The following is an 11,987-nucleotide window of genomic DNA, read 5'->3' as shown; positions in this document are numbered from 1 at the left end:
CTGGCAGGTGGGACTAGATTGGGTTGGGATATCTGGTCGGCATGGATGGGTTGGACCGAAGGGTCTGTTTCCATGCTGTACATCTCTATGACATTGTTGCGGGTCTGTAGTGACATGTAGGCCAGACCGGGTAAGGACAGTAATAAGGGACATTCGCGAACCAGATGCATTCTTCTGACAATGGATTCATGGTTACCATTAGACGCTTAATTCCAGGTTTTTATTAAATTCAATTCCAGCATCTGTCCTGGTGGGATTTGAACCTTGGTCCCTCGAACATTAATACTAAGGGCCATTGCCTCCCCAGAGAATGCAGCAGAGGCTAATGGATGCTTAAACCAAGGGCTGATGGAGAGACAACGTTCCCTATGGGGAGGGGGTCAGAAAGTGGGAGTGGTGGGTCTCCCGGTTAAGACAACAGTGAGGAGAATTGTCTCTGAGGGTTGAGAGCCTGCGAAACCCTCCTCCCGGAGAGTAGAGGAGGCAGGCAGGACGTCACAATATTTTTTAAGACAGTTGGATAAATTCTGTAGTGTCTGGAGGGGAGATGAGGACGTGCTGACAGGGCCACAACCCTCAGCGAATGACAGAGCAGGCTCAGCACGTTTCGAATTCGGTCGTTACCAGGGCAGGTTCGTCACCGGGACTGGGGCGTTGAAGTTAGAAGGAGAGGCTGAGACTTTCTTCCCTTGGAGTGTATGAGGTTGAGGGTTGACCTTATAGAGGTTTATGATTAGATTACATTACATTAGATTACATTACAGTGTGGAAACAGGCCCTTCGGCCCAACAAGAAAAAATCATGAGGGGCCTGGACAGGGTGAACAAAGTCTTTTCACCAGGATGGAGGGGTGGGGGGGGGGGTTCAAACCAGAGGGCTTAATGTTACGGCAAAAGTGAGGACTGCAGATGCTGGAGATCTGAGTCGAGAGTGTGGTGCTGGAAAAGCGCAGCGGGACAGGTGCTGCCTGACCTGCTGTGCTTTTCCAGCATCACCCTCTTGGCTTAATATTAAAGTGAGAGAGAAAGGATTTAAAAGGGACCTGAGGAGTACTTTTTCACACAGAGGGTAGTTCATATGTGGAATGAACTGCCAGAGGAAGTGGTAGATGCAGGTACAGTTACAGCATTAAGGCGGCGTTTGGACAGGGACATGAATAGGGTGGGACTAGCTGAGTTTGGGAAAGTTGGTCAGCATGAACAAGTTGGACCGAAGGGTCTGTTTCCATGCTGTGTGACCCTATAAAGACCTGAGAGAGAGAGAGAGAGAGAAGGGAATGAAAGATGTTTCGTTAGAGAGAGAGAAGGGGCGGTCTGGGAAGAGACTTGGTTGGAGAGCAAATGCCAATCAGATGGACCGAGTGGCCAGATTTTGTGCTGTGAATTCTGTGGTCATTCTAAAATTGTGCAATAGTAAATAAATAGCTAATTGCCTCTCAGCCAAAGAGGACAGGGGCCAGGTCAGAGTAACAGGCCTGAACAAACAGGAGGCCTTCCTCAGGGCAGACATACAGGAGCTCCCAGATTATATCTCTGAAAAGACAGGGAGCACTGCACTTCTGAATCTTGCTCGGTTCGGCTTCGTTTTGCGACTCAGGAGAACGATTATTAACAAAAATAAAAATGTTGAGAAATGGTTCTGATTTCCCACTCCCTCCTGAGGAGAGGGGGACATAAACAGCAACTCAAATTTCGACATGTGACCCATGCCACAGATCAGAGTACACACCAGCAGAAACTTCATGCAGCAAGCCACTGATTAGAAGATTCCTTTTGGATATATATATATATATATAAACTTTGACTTCGAACGCAAAAGCCACTCTGACAGGGTTGGAATCTTGCCATCTAACTGGCATTTAAACCCCCCCCCCCCCCCCACTCCACTGGCTGGTTCATTTCAAACAAGACCCCTGTCCCATTTAGTTCCTCTCTCACTTTCGCCCCTCTCCTCCCAACACGGGCTTTGCCTCTCGCTCAGCTGTCAAGCCCGACGTTGTGCTGTCCAGTGCTTAGTCACCAGCGGCAGCTCGCTACTGCCTCGGATCACCTCCCAGCTGACTGCACCGGACTTCTGAGCCACCCCCCTCTCTCCTCCCTCTCCCTCTCCCCTCCCTCCCACTGCAAACAAAATATTCTAATCCCCTCCTCCCCCTCTAACACACACACACACACACACAAAGTTAAGAGAAAGGTTGGTGCAGTGACCCAGCTCTGATTGTAAGGATTCTTTCCCCCCCCTCTCTCTCTCTCTCCCTAAAATATTGCCTTTCGGCTTTGCAGTGCGGACCCACTTTCTCAGCGTGCCTTTCATGGTTGCGTAGTTTGAAGAGCTTAACAGTGTACGTGGGCCAACTTAAACGACTGACAAAAGTGACTCCTATTTATAAGGACTCTCTGACCAAGAGATGGAATTTGGAGAGGAAGGCACCTTCCACAAGGAGCGGAGAATTGGGGCTCTATTTTTGTTCTGTTTTTATTCCAGTCAATATGGAACTCTGCTCGCAGGATTTCCACAAATCAATACCCCCACCCCTGGCCCTCTTCCAACACAACGGCACACAGTTGGAAGGATAATTTCCCTCTGCTCAGTGGGATTTTTAAAACCACGTGTGAAGTTTTAGGCTGGGGCTCAGTTTCTTTGTACTTCTGCAAAAGCAGACAGATGTGCTCCCCAGCCTTTTGTTTCTGAATTATCAGTCACAAAATCCGGGACTGGCTCCTCGCCTACAAGGGCACACTTGTTGAGAGAGTAGAGGTCACCCTGCTAAGACAAGACTCTGACAGAGGGTTGTCTGACTTTGGAACTCCCTACCTCTGAATACAATGGAGGAGGGTCATTGAATATTTCCAACATAGCAATTGGATACGTTCTGGTGGAGACCTGGGAGTCAAAGGTCACCAAGGTAGCTGGAAACACCTATAGATCAACCTTACTCTTATCGATGGATGTAGTAAGCTTGAGGGGCTGAATGGCCGACTCTGCTAAAACGGGGTAGGATACTTTACAGATGGGTGGAGGGGGGTGGTTGGGAGGGGGGGGGGGGGGGAGAAAGAAGATGCATATTTTTGTTGTGCTTTAATAGACTCTTCAGCTGCAAGAGGAGAGGACAGTGTTGCACCTAATGTAGGGACTGATTAGATAATGATATCCTGGTTTGAGGGGTACACTTTAAGGAAACAAAGATACAACATCCCAGAATCGTGTACAAGCAAGATTTATTGGTTTTTCACAGCACATTATTGTAATAGTTTCCCTAGCTTCTTCCTTCCAGCCGATGTTCCCCTTTGAGGTGGTGCGTCGGTTACATGTGTCTTACATAATAACCAACTAACAAGCTCATTCCTTCCAGCCAATCCCATTGCTGGTGCTATCTACTTCCAGGTCAGAACATAAACACAGCATTCTAGTCAATCATTCCTTTGAATTCAGCACCAGTTATAAACTGGGTGGCCGTTTGGTGAGCTAACGCGGAGCCTGGAACCCAAAGGGAAGATCAGATGTGGGGAAAATCACCACCAAATAAGTATGCAGCTCACACCAGGCATGTACAGACCCTTCAAAAGGATCAGTGTTCTCTTACAAATATCCTGCGAGCAAATCATTTTGTAGGTAAGGTTGGAAATGAACACAAGGATTCCTACCGGGGTTCGGTCCATTACTGAACAACTGGTCAGTCTGTCACATTGGTTCAGTTGACTCAAGCACACACTGACCCTCACCAAAACCATGGAGTGTTCAGACAGGGACTCCCGCGTATGGACTGCAGCGATATGGCCTCACCCCGCCTCAAGGTGCGGTCCCCAGTTGTGCTGGTTTGGCCAAAACCCTGCGACTGACACACTATGGGCAAGGTCCTTCAGGTGAGGGGAGTCACGCCGAACTTTTACGTCAAGAATGTAAAAAAAATCACTAAGTTGGAATGCGAACAGAAAGGAAATAACTTAAAACCTATGTTAGGGGGAACACGCCACTGAAAGTAAACAACAGAAATTTTAAATGTTTATTTACAGTAAATACATTTCCCCAAGGTCTTCATTCAGTAATTTGCAGAATCAGGGTCATATTTACTCATCAATATCCCCGAGGTATGCCATCTAAAGACTCCAATGGTTTCATTGAGCTTTGGTTCCTGATTCTGAGGGGAGAATGGTTTCTGGAATGTTCTGAAAGGGTCTGTGGGGAATGTGGAAGAAGAATTACAAGTTAACAAAGTGATATTTTCAACCCCAAAAGGACTTTTTGGTTGGTTCTTTTTAAAAACAGCGTGGAATCCGGGATCATTAAACCAAAAACGTAGGCCTGAGCATATCAGGTGCCTTCACACCTCCTGAGGTGACAAATACTCAGCAGTTCGAGTAGCACCTGTGGAGGGGGAGATGGGAATTAATATTTTAGATCAGGGACCTCTTGTCAAAGCAGTTTTGTAATCACCCAGGGAGCAGATAAGATGGAAGGTCCTCATCAGGAAACACTTCTGGTCTCCCTCCACAGATGCAGCCCAAACAGCTCAGCATTCCCAGCACTTTGTTCTTTTTTTAAATTCCAAGTTATCTACATCCACAGTATTTTGCTGGTGTCTACAGCGATGGCCGATCCACCTTAATCGTCAACTTGCTTGCAGCAGCTTCATCAATAAGCCAGTGCACTTCACCTTTCACTGGTCTGACACGAGCAGCAGGGAGTGGGTTCTCATGGTGACCTTCCAGAATGTCCTAGGTAGACAATAATAGAAAGTAACTGAGAAACCAAGTCCCAGATCGCTTCAAACAGGAATATCGAAGCATTCTGCACTCTCAATGTTGACTGAAACCTGCTAAACATAATTTAAACATTAGTATTGAGCAGTAATCGCTACTGTAGTGCAATACTGAGGGCGTAAGGTCTCAAAAAGCAATCCAAGTTAGAATGCAAACCAGCAGAGAGTCCATTTGTTTTTGTAAAGCTCTGGTTAGAGTAGTTCTGGGTACCACACCTCAGGCAGGACACACTGGCTATGAACTGGGAGTCGTGCAAATTCACCAGTGTTACTGATGCTTAAGTCAGATGAAGAAAATGCACAGTACAGGTTAGTGTAGTCTTGGACACAGATAATGGAGCGAACTGGATTGAACTGGGGGGGGGGGGGGGGGGGGGTGGAGACACAGACAGAGACAGGGAGAGAGAGAAACTATTCATTTTGGTAAGAGAGTCCCGAACAACGAGTCAAACCTCAAAATGAGAGTTCGGGGTGATGTGAGGAATCCCTCCCACAGCGAATGTGGAAATCTGGAACTCTCTTCTACAACAAAACCTATTGAGTGTGTCAAATCAGAGAGTGGATCTTGTTTTCATGATTAACGGATAGAGAGTTAGGATACACGTGTGTGAACTGACCGATGCAATTTTGGGGCTGACTGAGCTCTATGTTGCTAAAAGCAGCTTCTTACCTTTAACACCGCAGCCTTACTGTCCCCAGTTACCACAAACAGAGCACAACGTGCTGCGTTCAGCAACGGCAGGGTCATGGTGATACGTTTTGGTGGTGGTTTCGGTGAGTCACTGATTGGAGCAATGATCTTGATTTGTTCCTGTCCCAGAGAGAAGGAGACACTACATCAATGGAGACATTATAATGCTGGGGTTAGAATCAGCAGATCTCTATCAGTGCCATTTGGAAACATTTCAATACAGCTTATCACGTTAATCCTTATCCATCCCCTAATGAACTTACTCTCCTTTGTCCACTGAACAAAGGACTGTTCCTCTGAATGGCATCTTTCACCAGTTCGGGACATTCCAAAACATCTTACAGCCAAATAAATACTAATGTTTAAATTATGTTTGGGGGGGGGGGGGGGGGTGGGGGGTGGGGGGGAGCATTGTTTTAACGTAGAGATGGTGAGCACTCAGAGTCAGAGATGTACAGCACGGAAACAGACCTTTCAGTCCAACCCGTCCATGTCGACCAGATATCCCAACCCAATCTAGTCCCACCTGCCAGCACCCGGCCCATATCCCTCCAAAACCCTTCCTATTCATATACCCAACCAAATGCCTTTTACACTTTGTAATTGTACCAGCCTCCACCACTTCCTCTGGCAGCTCATTCCATACCCATACCACTCTCTGTGTGAAAAAGCTGCCCAGTAGGTCTCTTTTATATCTTTGCCCTCTCACCTTAAACCTCCAATGATCTGTGTTGGAGCAAGTCACCCTCTCTCCACTTCGACAATTACACCTATCACTCAGGATTGGTCTCCTTCCTATCAGAAAGATGTTGTGAAACTTGATAGGGTTCAGAAAAGATTTACAAGGATGTTGCCAGGGTTGGAGGATTTGAGCTACATGGAGAGGCTGGTGCTGTTTTCCCTGGAGCATCGGAGGCTGAGGGGTGACCTTATAGAGGTTTATAAAATCATGAGGCGCATGGATAGGGTAAAATAGACAAGGTCTTTTCCCTGGGGTCAGGGAGTCCAGAACTAGAGGGCATAGGTTTAAGTTGAGAGGGGAAAGATATAAAAGGGTCCCAAGGGGCAACTTTTTCACACAGAGGGTGGTACGTGTATGGAATGAGCTGCCAGAGGAAGTGGTGGAGGCTGGTACAATTACAACATTTAAAAGGCATCTGGATGGGTATATCAATAGGAAGGTTTTGGAGGGATATTGGCCAAGTGCTGGCAAATGGGACTAGATTAATTTAAGATACCTGTTCAGTATGGATGAGTTGGACTGAAGGGTCTGTTTCCGTGCTGTACATCTCTATGAGTCTATGATCTTAAACAGTGGGAACTAGGTCACCTCTGTTTATTTTCCCTAAGAGAGCAAAGCCCAAACTACTTATCAACCAACTGATCCAGCTCAACTATAACTTCTTCAAAACCATGAAGTGTTTAGTCTGTCATCTTACACACTTGCACTTCCCATTTCTGTCTGCATTCCTATTCAATACAGTCACGTTCAAGTTACCTGCAGAAGGGGATGATCTGGAAAGAGAGAGCAAGTGTGTCCATCAGGCCCAATCCCCAGGATTACCAGGTCAAACACTGGCAGGTTATCACCTGGAAACAGCTAGAACAGAACAAAGGAAAAGAGGCAGTATTAGAATGAAGAACCTGTCCAGACTGATAAGAAACCAGCTTGGAAAAAGTAAAAATATATGCAGTGTTTAGGACTGGATTCTCAAATTCCTCACTATCTGTCCAATTCTGTAGCCGGATCAGATTCAGCAAGTGTAAAATTCCAACACGGCAGAGGTGGGTACTGCAGATGCTGGAGATGAGAGTGGTGCTGGAAAAGCACAGCAGGTCAGGCAGCATCCGAGGAGCAGGAAAATCAATGTTTCGGGCTTCCTACCCATGCCCTAACTGCCCTGGAGATGGTGGTGATGAGCTGCATTGTGAACTGCTTCAGTCAATCTGGTGTTGGGACACCTACATTTTAGTAGCTCTGTTTTTGGAGGTTCGGGGGGTGGGGGTGTGGAATTTTCAGGATTTTCACCTAGTGACAGTGAAGAAACAGCAATATAGTTTCAAGTCAGAATGGTACCTGCAGAGGTACAAGCTATTGTCTCTAGCATAAAACTGAAAATGTGAAATTAAAATCTGCTATTGAATTTGCCTCCACCACCCCTTCAGTCATTGCATCCCACGTCATAATAACTCACTGCATGAAATAAGATTCTGATCATTTGCAATGTGTTTTTGCCAATTATTTTAAACCTGTATCCTCCAGTCAGTGGAAACAATATAAACTTGATCAAAAACCTCTAAAAAGCGAGCACAGCCTGCTTCTAGAATAATCTGAGCTCCTCACCTCGCGAGTCACTGTAACTGTTATTGCTTCCACTCTAGAGTTGGCAATACAGTGAAACAGACAAGGTGCTTGCAAAAACACACATACACAGAGACAGGAACCCTTCCTTCCCTGACACTCCCTTAGCCTCCCAAGTGGAGCGGTTGGCCTTGTGTCCCGGTGAGTTTCTGATCAATGCTCTCACACCATATCACTGGGACATGACCGTATTTTCAACGCTGTTCCGTACCTCTCTTAATCTTTCAGCATATTTGTCTGCCGCTTCCTCCACAGACAACGCGGGGTTAATCGCAACCACATAGTTATTAGGAATGGAGATTCTGGACAGCAGTTGTTTCTGAAACAGAAAATGTTGACAGTTAAGCGTGACTGAAATATAATTATTGCAGTTATGTATGACTAGAATATAGCAAAGCAAAGATTATTCTGCTCTCAAACAATCAATTGAGATGACCACTTAAGTAACACTTAGAGACCCTATCTGTTAAAACCTTGGCACATAAAAAATATTGTAACCTATTGTCAAACATGGACAAATTTGAAACTAACTACATTTACATAGCCACCTGCACTAAAACACCCAAAGATGCTTCACAACAACATCAAAAAACAAAATCGGACACTGATCTGCACACAGACACATTAAGCCAAGTGACCAAAAGCTTAGACAAGTAGCGTAGTTCTGACAACAGACAGATATTTGGGGAGAGAATCCCTAAGCTTGGGATCCAGGCAATTACAATTGGAGATGACAAATAGGAGTGAGCAGAGAGAGTCAACAGGATGGTTACAGAGATTGTGAAGAGGGCCTAACCCAAAACTAGAGGATAGCCAAAGGCAGGCTCTTCCGTATTCTCAAACATTCAGCCACCTGCTTCCCTTTCCAGATGGAGTTGCTGTGAAACTGCTTTATCATCTCTGCAACCTCATGTTTAAGTCATGTTGTGAGATTGTGAAATGAATGGCATGAAATCTAACCTGCAGCGATTACTAACCCAGCCTACAACTGTTCGGAATGTGGGGACAGGACAGAGGTGAGCTGGGTTGCTCTGGGATTATGTCGATAGCCTTCTCAAGATGGTAGATGAGTTTGGAACAAAGGAATGATTCTTTCGAGCTTAAAGAGATGACTCGAGCCTGGATAAAAATCAGGGTGAGCAAGCTGCAGGGAAGCCATTCGCTCATCGAAACAAACTTACGATTGGTGACAATCGGAATTTGCCAAGGATAGCAAATAGAGTGACTTTATGAGTGTGCATAGTCCAGATCAGGAAGTGGAAAGCTTCGAGGTTAGCAACCTTCAGGAACTGATTGCTGAATTAAAGTGCCTCCAAACCAGTCACCCACTTGACCAAATAAAGCAAGAGAAAAGTCACTGGCTAGACCCTTCCAAGGTGCAGCCACAGGTGGGACTAGATTGGGTTGGGATATCTGGTCGGCATGGACGGGTTGGACTGAAGGGTCTGTTTCCATGCTGTACATCTCTCTGACTTATGACTGGATTCATGCATGAGCTATATTGCTTGGTGCTATAACAGGAAAATTCCTCAATCTACATTAATGAAACTGGTTATTTGGTCATCGTGACACTGCTGTTTATGGGAGCTTGCGGTGTACAAAATGACAGCTGTGTTCCCGATATTAATTTAGTAATTACATCTCAAAATTATTTCACTTGCTGTAAAGAACTCTGGGACATTCCAAGATTGCAAAACGTACGCTATAAATCAAAGTCACTGGTTCAAAACGTGACCACAACAAATGCCTCCGTTACAAATGTTTGATCAAGAAAACTCAAAACGAGAAGAATCAAGGTCTATAATGCAGGACCAAACCACATCAGGAGACAGGAGGAAAGGAAGTGAAGGGAATTCTCATGACGAGGAATTTAAGAACGCATAGTTCAGATGAATATGTCTATCTGCCTCACTAGCTACCTGACAAAGGCGCAGTGCTCCAAAAGCTTGTACTTTCAACTAAATCAGTTGGACTGTAATCTGGTGTTGTGTGATTTTTATCCTTATCTTCACAAAGGCGATGATGAGTGATTAGAACAAGCACGATTGGGGTAATAAGATACATAAGGGAGCACTGAGCAAAGCAGACTTGATAAGAAAAATAAAGAGCAGATCAAGATGCCCGAGAATCACTCATGGCCAAGTAAGGTGCGCACATAAAGTCGCCAGATAGGTCAACTATCAACCTGTAAACTCTTCTAACACACCTATGCCGGGTAGTAACAGCAGCAGAGTCTCTTGTTTAGAGCAGGCCTGATGCAGTTTAGCAACATTCACATTGGAGGGTATAAAGCCTCTCGGTTCAGCTATTGATCTGCTCCAAAGAAGAATCAAGTAAAATCACCCTAGTCCCAGAGGACCACAGGGCTGCATTCTCATTAAAGAGATACAATTGAGGGGCGGCATGGTGGCTCAGTGGTTAGCACTGCTGCCTCACAGCACCAGGAATCTGGGTTCAATTCCAGCCTCGAGTGACTGTCTGTGTGGATTTTGCACATTCTCCCTGTGTCTGTGTGGGTTTCCTCCCACAGTTCAAAGATGTGCAGGTTAGGGTGGATTGGCCACGCTGAATTGCCCATAGCGTCCAGGGATGTATAGGTTAGGTGCATTAGTCAGGGGAAACGTAGAATAATGGGGAATGGGTCTGGAGTTGGTTACTCTTGAGGGTCAGCGTGGACTTGTTGGGCCGAGGGGCCTGTTTCCACACTGTAGGGATTCTATACAGAAAAAAACTGTTGGTGGTTTAACCAGAGGGCCATCACACCTCAAGCAAGGGCCGAGGATGAGCAAGATGGACCTTCACTAAAACCTCAGCCAGTACAGGAACTGAATCCATAGCGTCGACATCACTGCATCGCAAAGTAGTTGTCCAGTCAGGAAAAACAAGCTGCAGAAAACAGACACACACTTTGTCTGCTTCGGTATCTCCAGTACGAGATGTCTTCTAAAGCTAATCGAAACCTGTAGGTATCTTGGAATTAATTTTCACAAAGGTCCTTACCGTGTCATTAAAACTCCCACTCCTCTCAAATCAACCCCCCCCAGGTTTTCCACAACTATCAACAGCCCCATTGCCAGCCCACTGTTACCCCAAATTCTTACCCAACCCTTGTCTTTCCCACAGCACTAATATTACTAACGCAAATCTTACTTAGCCACATTGCTTAACCCTCAATCAACATCACAACAACAAAATTATCGGATGATCATACTGCTGCATGCGGTAGCTTGCTGTGCTGTATTTTCCACATTACCACAAGAACTACATTTTACAGTGGTTTTAAAACGCTTTGGGATATCCTGGGGTAGTGAAAAGCATTATAGACACCAGAGTCTTTCTTTTCATTAACATAATTAATGTCAAAATGGATTGTTTGCCAATGATTACACAATGCTCAGCACTATTCATTACTCCTCAGACACTAAAGTAACTCATGTCCAAATGCTGCAAGAATTGGACAATATCCAGGTATGGGCTGACTTGTGGTAAAATGTATCTGTGTCATAAATAGTCAGGCACAGGCTATAACCAACTATAACCAACAGGCTATAACAGGGAATCTAACCATCGCCCCTTGGCATTCCATGTGGTATTACCTTCACTGAACCTCCCACTTTCAACAGCCTGGGCTTTGCCATTGACCAGAAACTAGCTTTATAATTACTCTGACGACAACAGCAGGCAGAGGCTAGGAATCCTGCAACAAGAACTGATGTCCTAACTCCTCAAAGCTTATCCGAAAATCCACAAGGCAGTAAGTGATAGAACTCTTCACTAGCCTCGCTCCCCAACTAACACTCACTCCCTTCACCACCACCACACAGCAGCATGTACCATCTACATGAAGCAGTGCAGAAATTCAGTCAGGTTTCCTGTGCAGCACCTTCCAAACCTGCAATCTCCATCAGTCCTGACACTATTACACCATCAATACCCAGTCATCCTGAAATTACCACATTTTACTCCTTCACAACGAAACTTTTACCCACAAATACCCTGCATCCTGTGCGGTGGCCCCACAGTTGGCCCCTGACCCATTTGCTCTGACCCCACAGTTGCCCCCTGACCCTAGATGCCCTCAGACCCCAGTTACCCCTGACCCCACAGTTATCCACTGATCCATTTCCTCTGACCTCATTAAAGCCCAACCCATTTTCCCTGACCCATTACCCCCG

General features: G+C 45.7%; 1 protein-coding gene across 1 annotated transcript in view; it reads right to left on the bottom strand.

The window, feature by feature from the left end:
* Window positions 1-3,201: 3,201 nt before the first annotated feature.
* The window catches only part of pgls (6-phosphogluconolactonase), a 9,608-nt gene continuing 822 nt past the window's right edge, over window positions 3,202-11,987 (bottom strand). Inside the window, exons 2-5 of the mRNA XM_043694972.1 lie at window positions 8,024-8,131; window positions 6,949-7,050; window positions 5,430-5,570; window positions 3,202-4,715 (exon numbers count right to left, since the gene is read on the bottom strand). Of these exons, the coding sequence (XP_043550907.1) occupies window positions 4,581-4,715; window positions 5,430-5,570; window positions 6,949-7,050; window positions 8,024-8,131 (486 nt within the window). The 3' untranslated portion in view covers window positions 3,202-4,580. The remainder of the gene's footprint in view (window positions 4,716-5,429; window positions 5,571-6,948; window positions 7,051-8,023; window positions 8,132-11,987) is intronic.

The sequence above is a fragment of the Chiloscyllium plagiosum genome, chromosome 8 (genome assembly GCF_004010195.1).
Source record: "Chiloscyllium plagiosum isolate BGI_BamShark_2017 chromosome 8, ASM401019v2, whole genome shotgun sequence".
Lineage (NCBI taxonomy): Eukaryota > Metazoa > Chordata > Chondrichthyes > Orectolobiformes > Hemiscylliidae > Chiloscyllium > Chiloscyllium plagiosum.
This window is presented reverse-complemented; position numbering and strand designations above follow the sequence as displayed.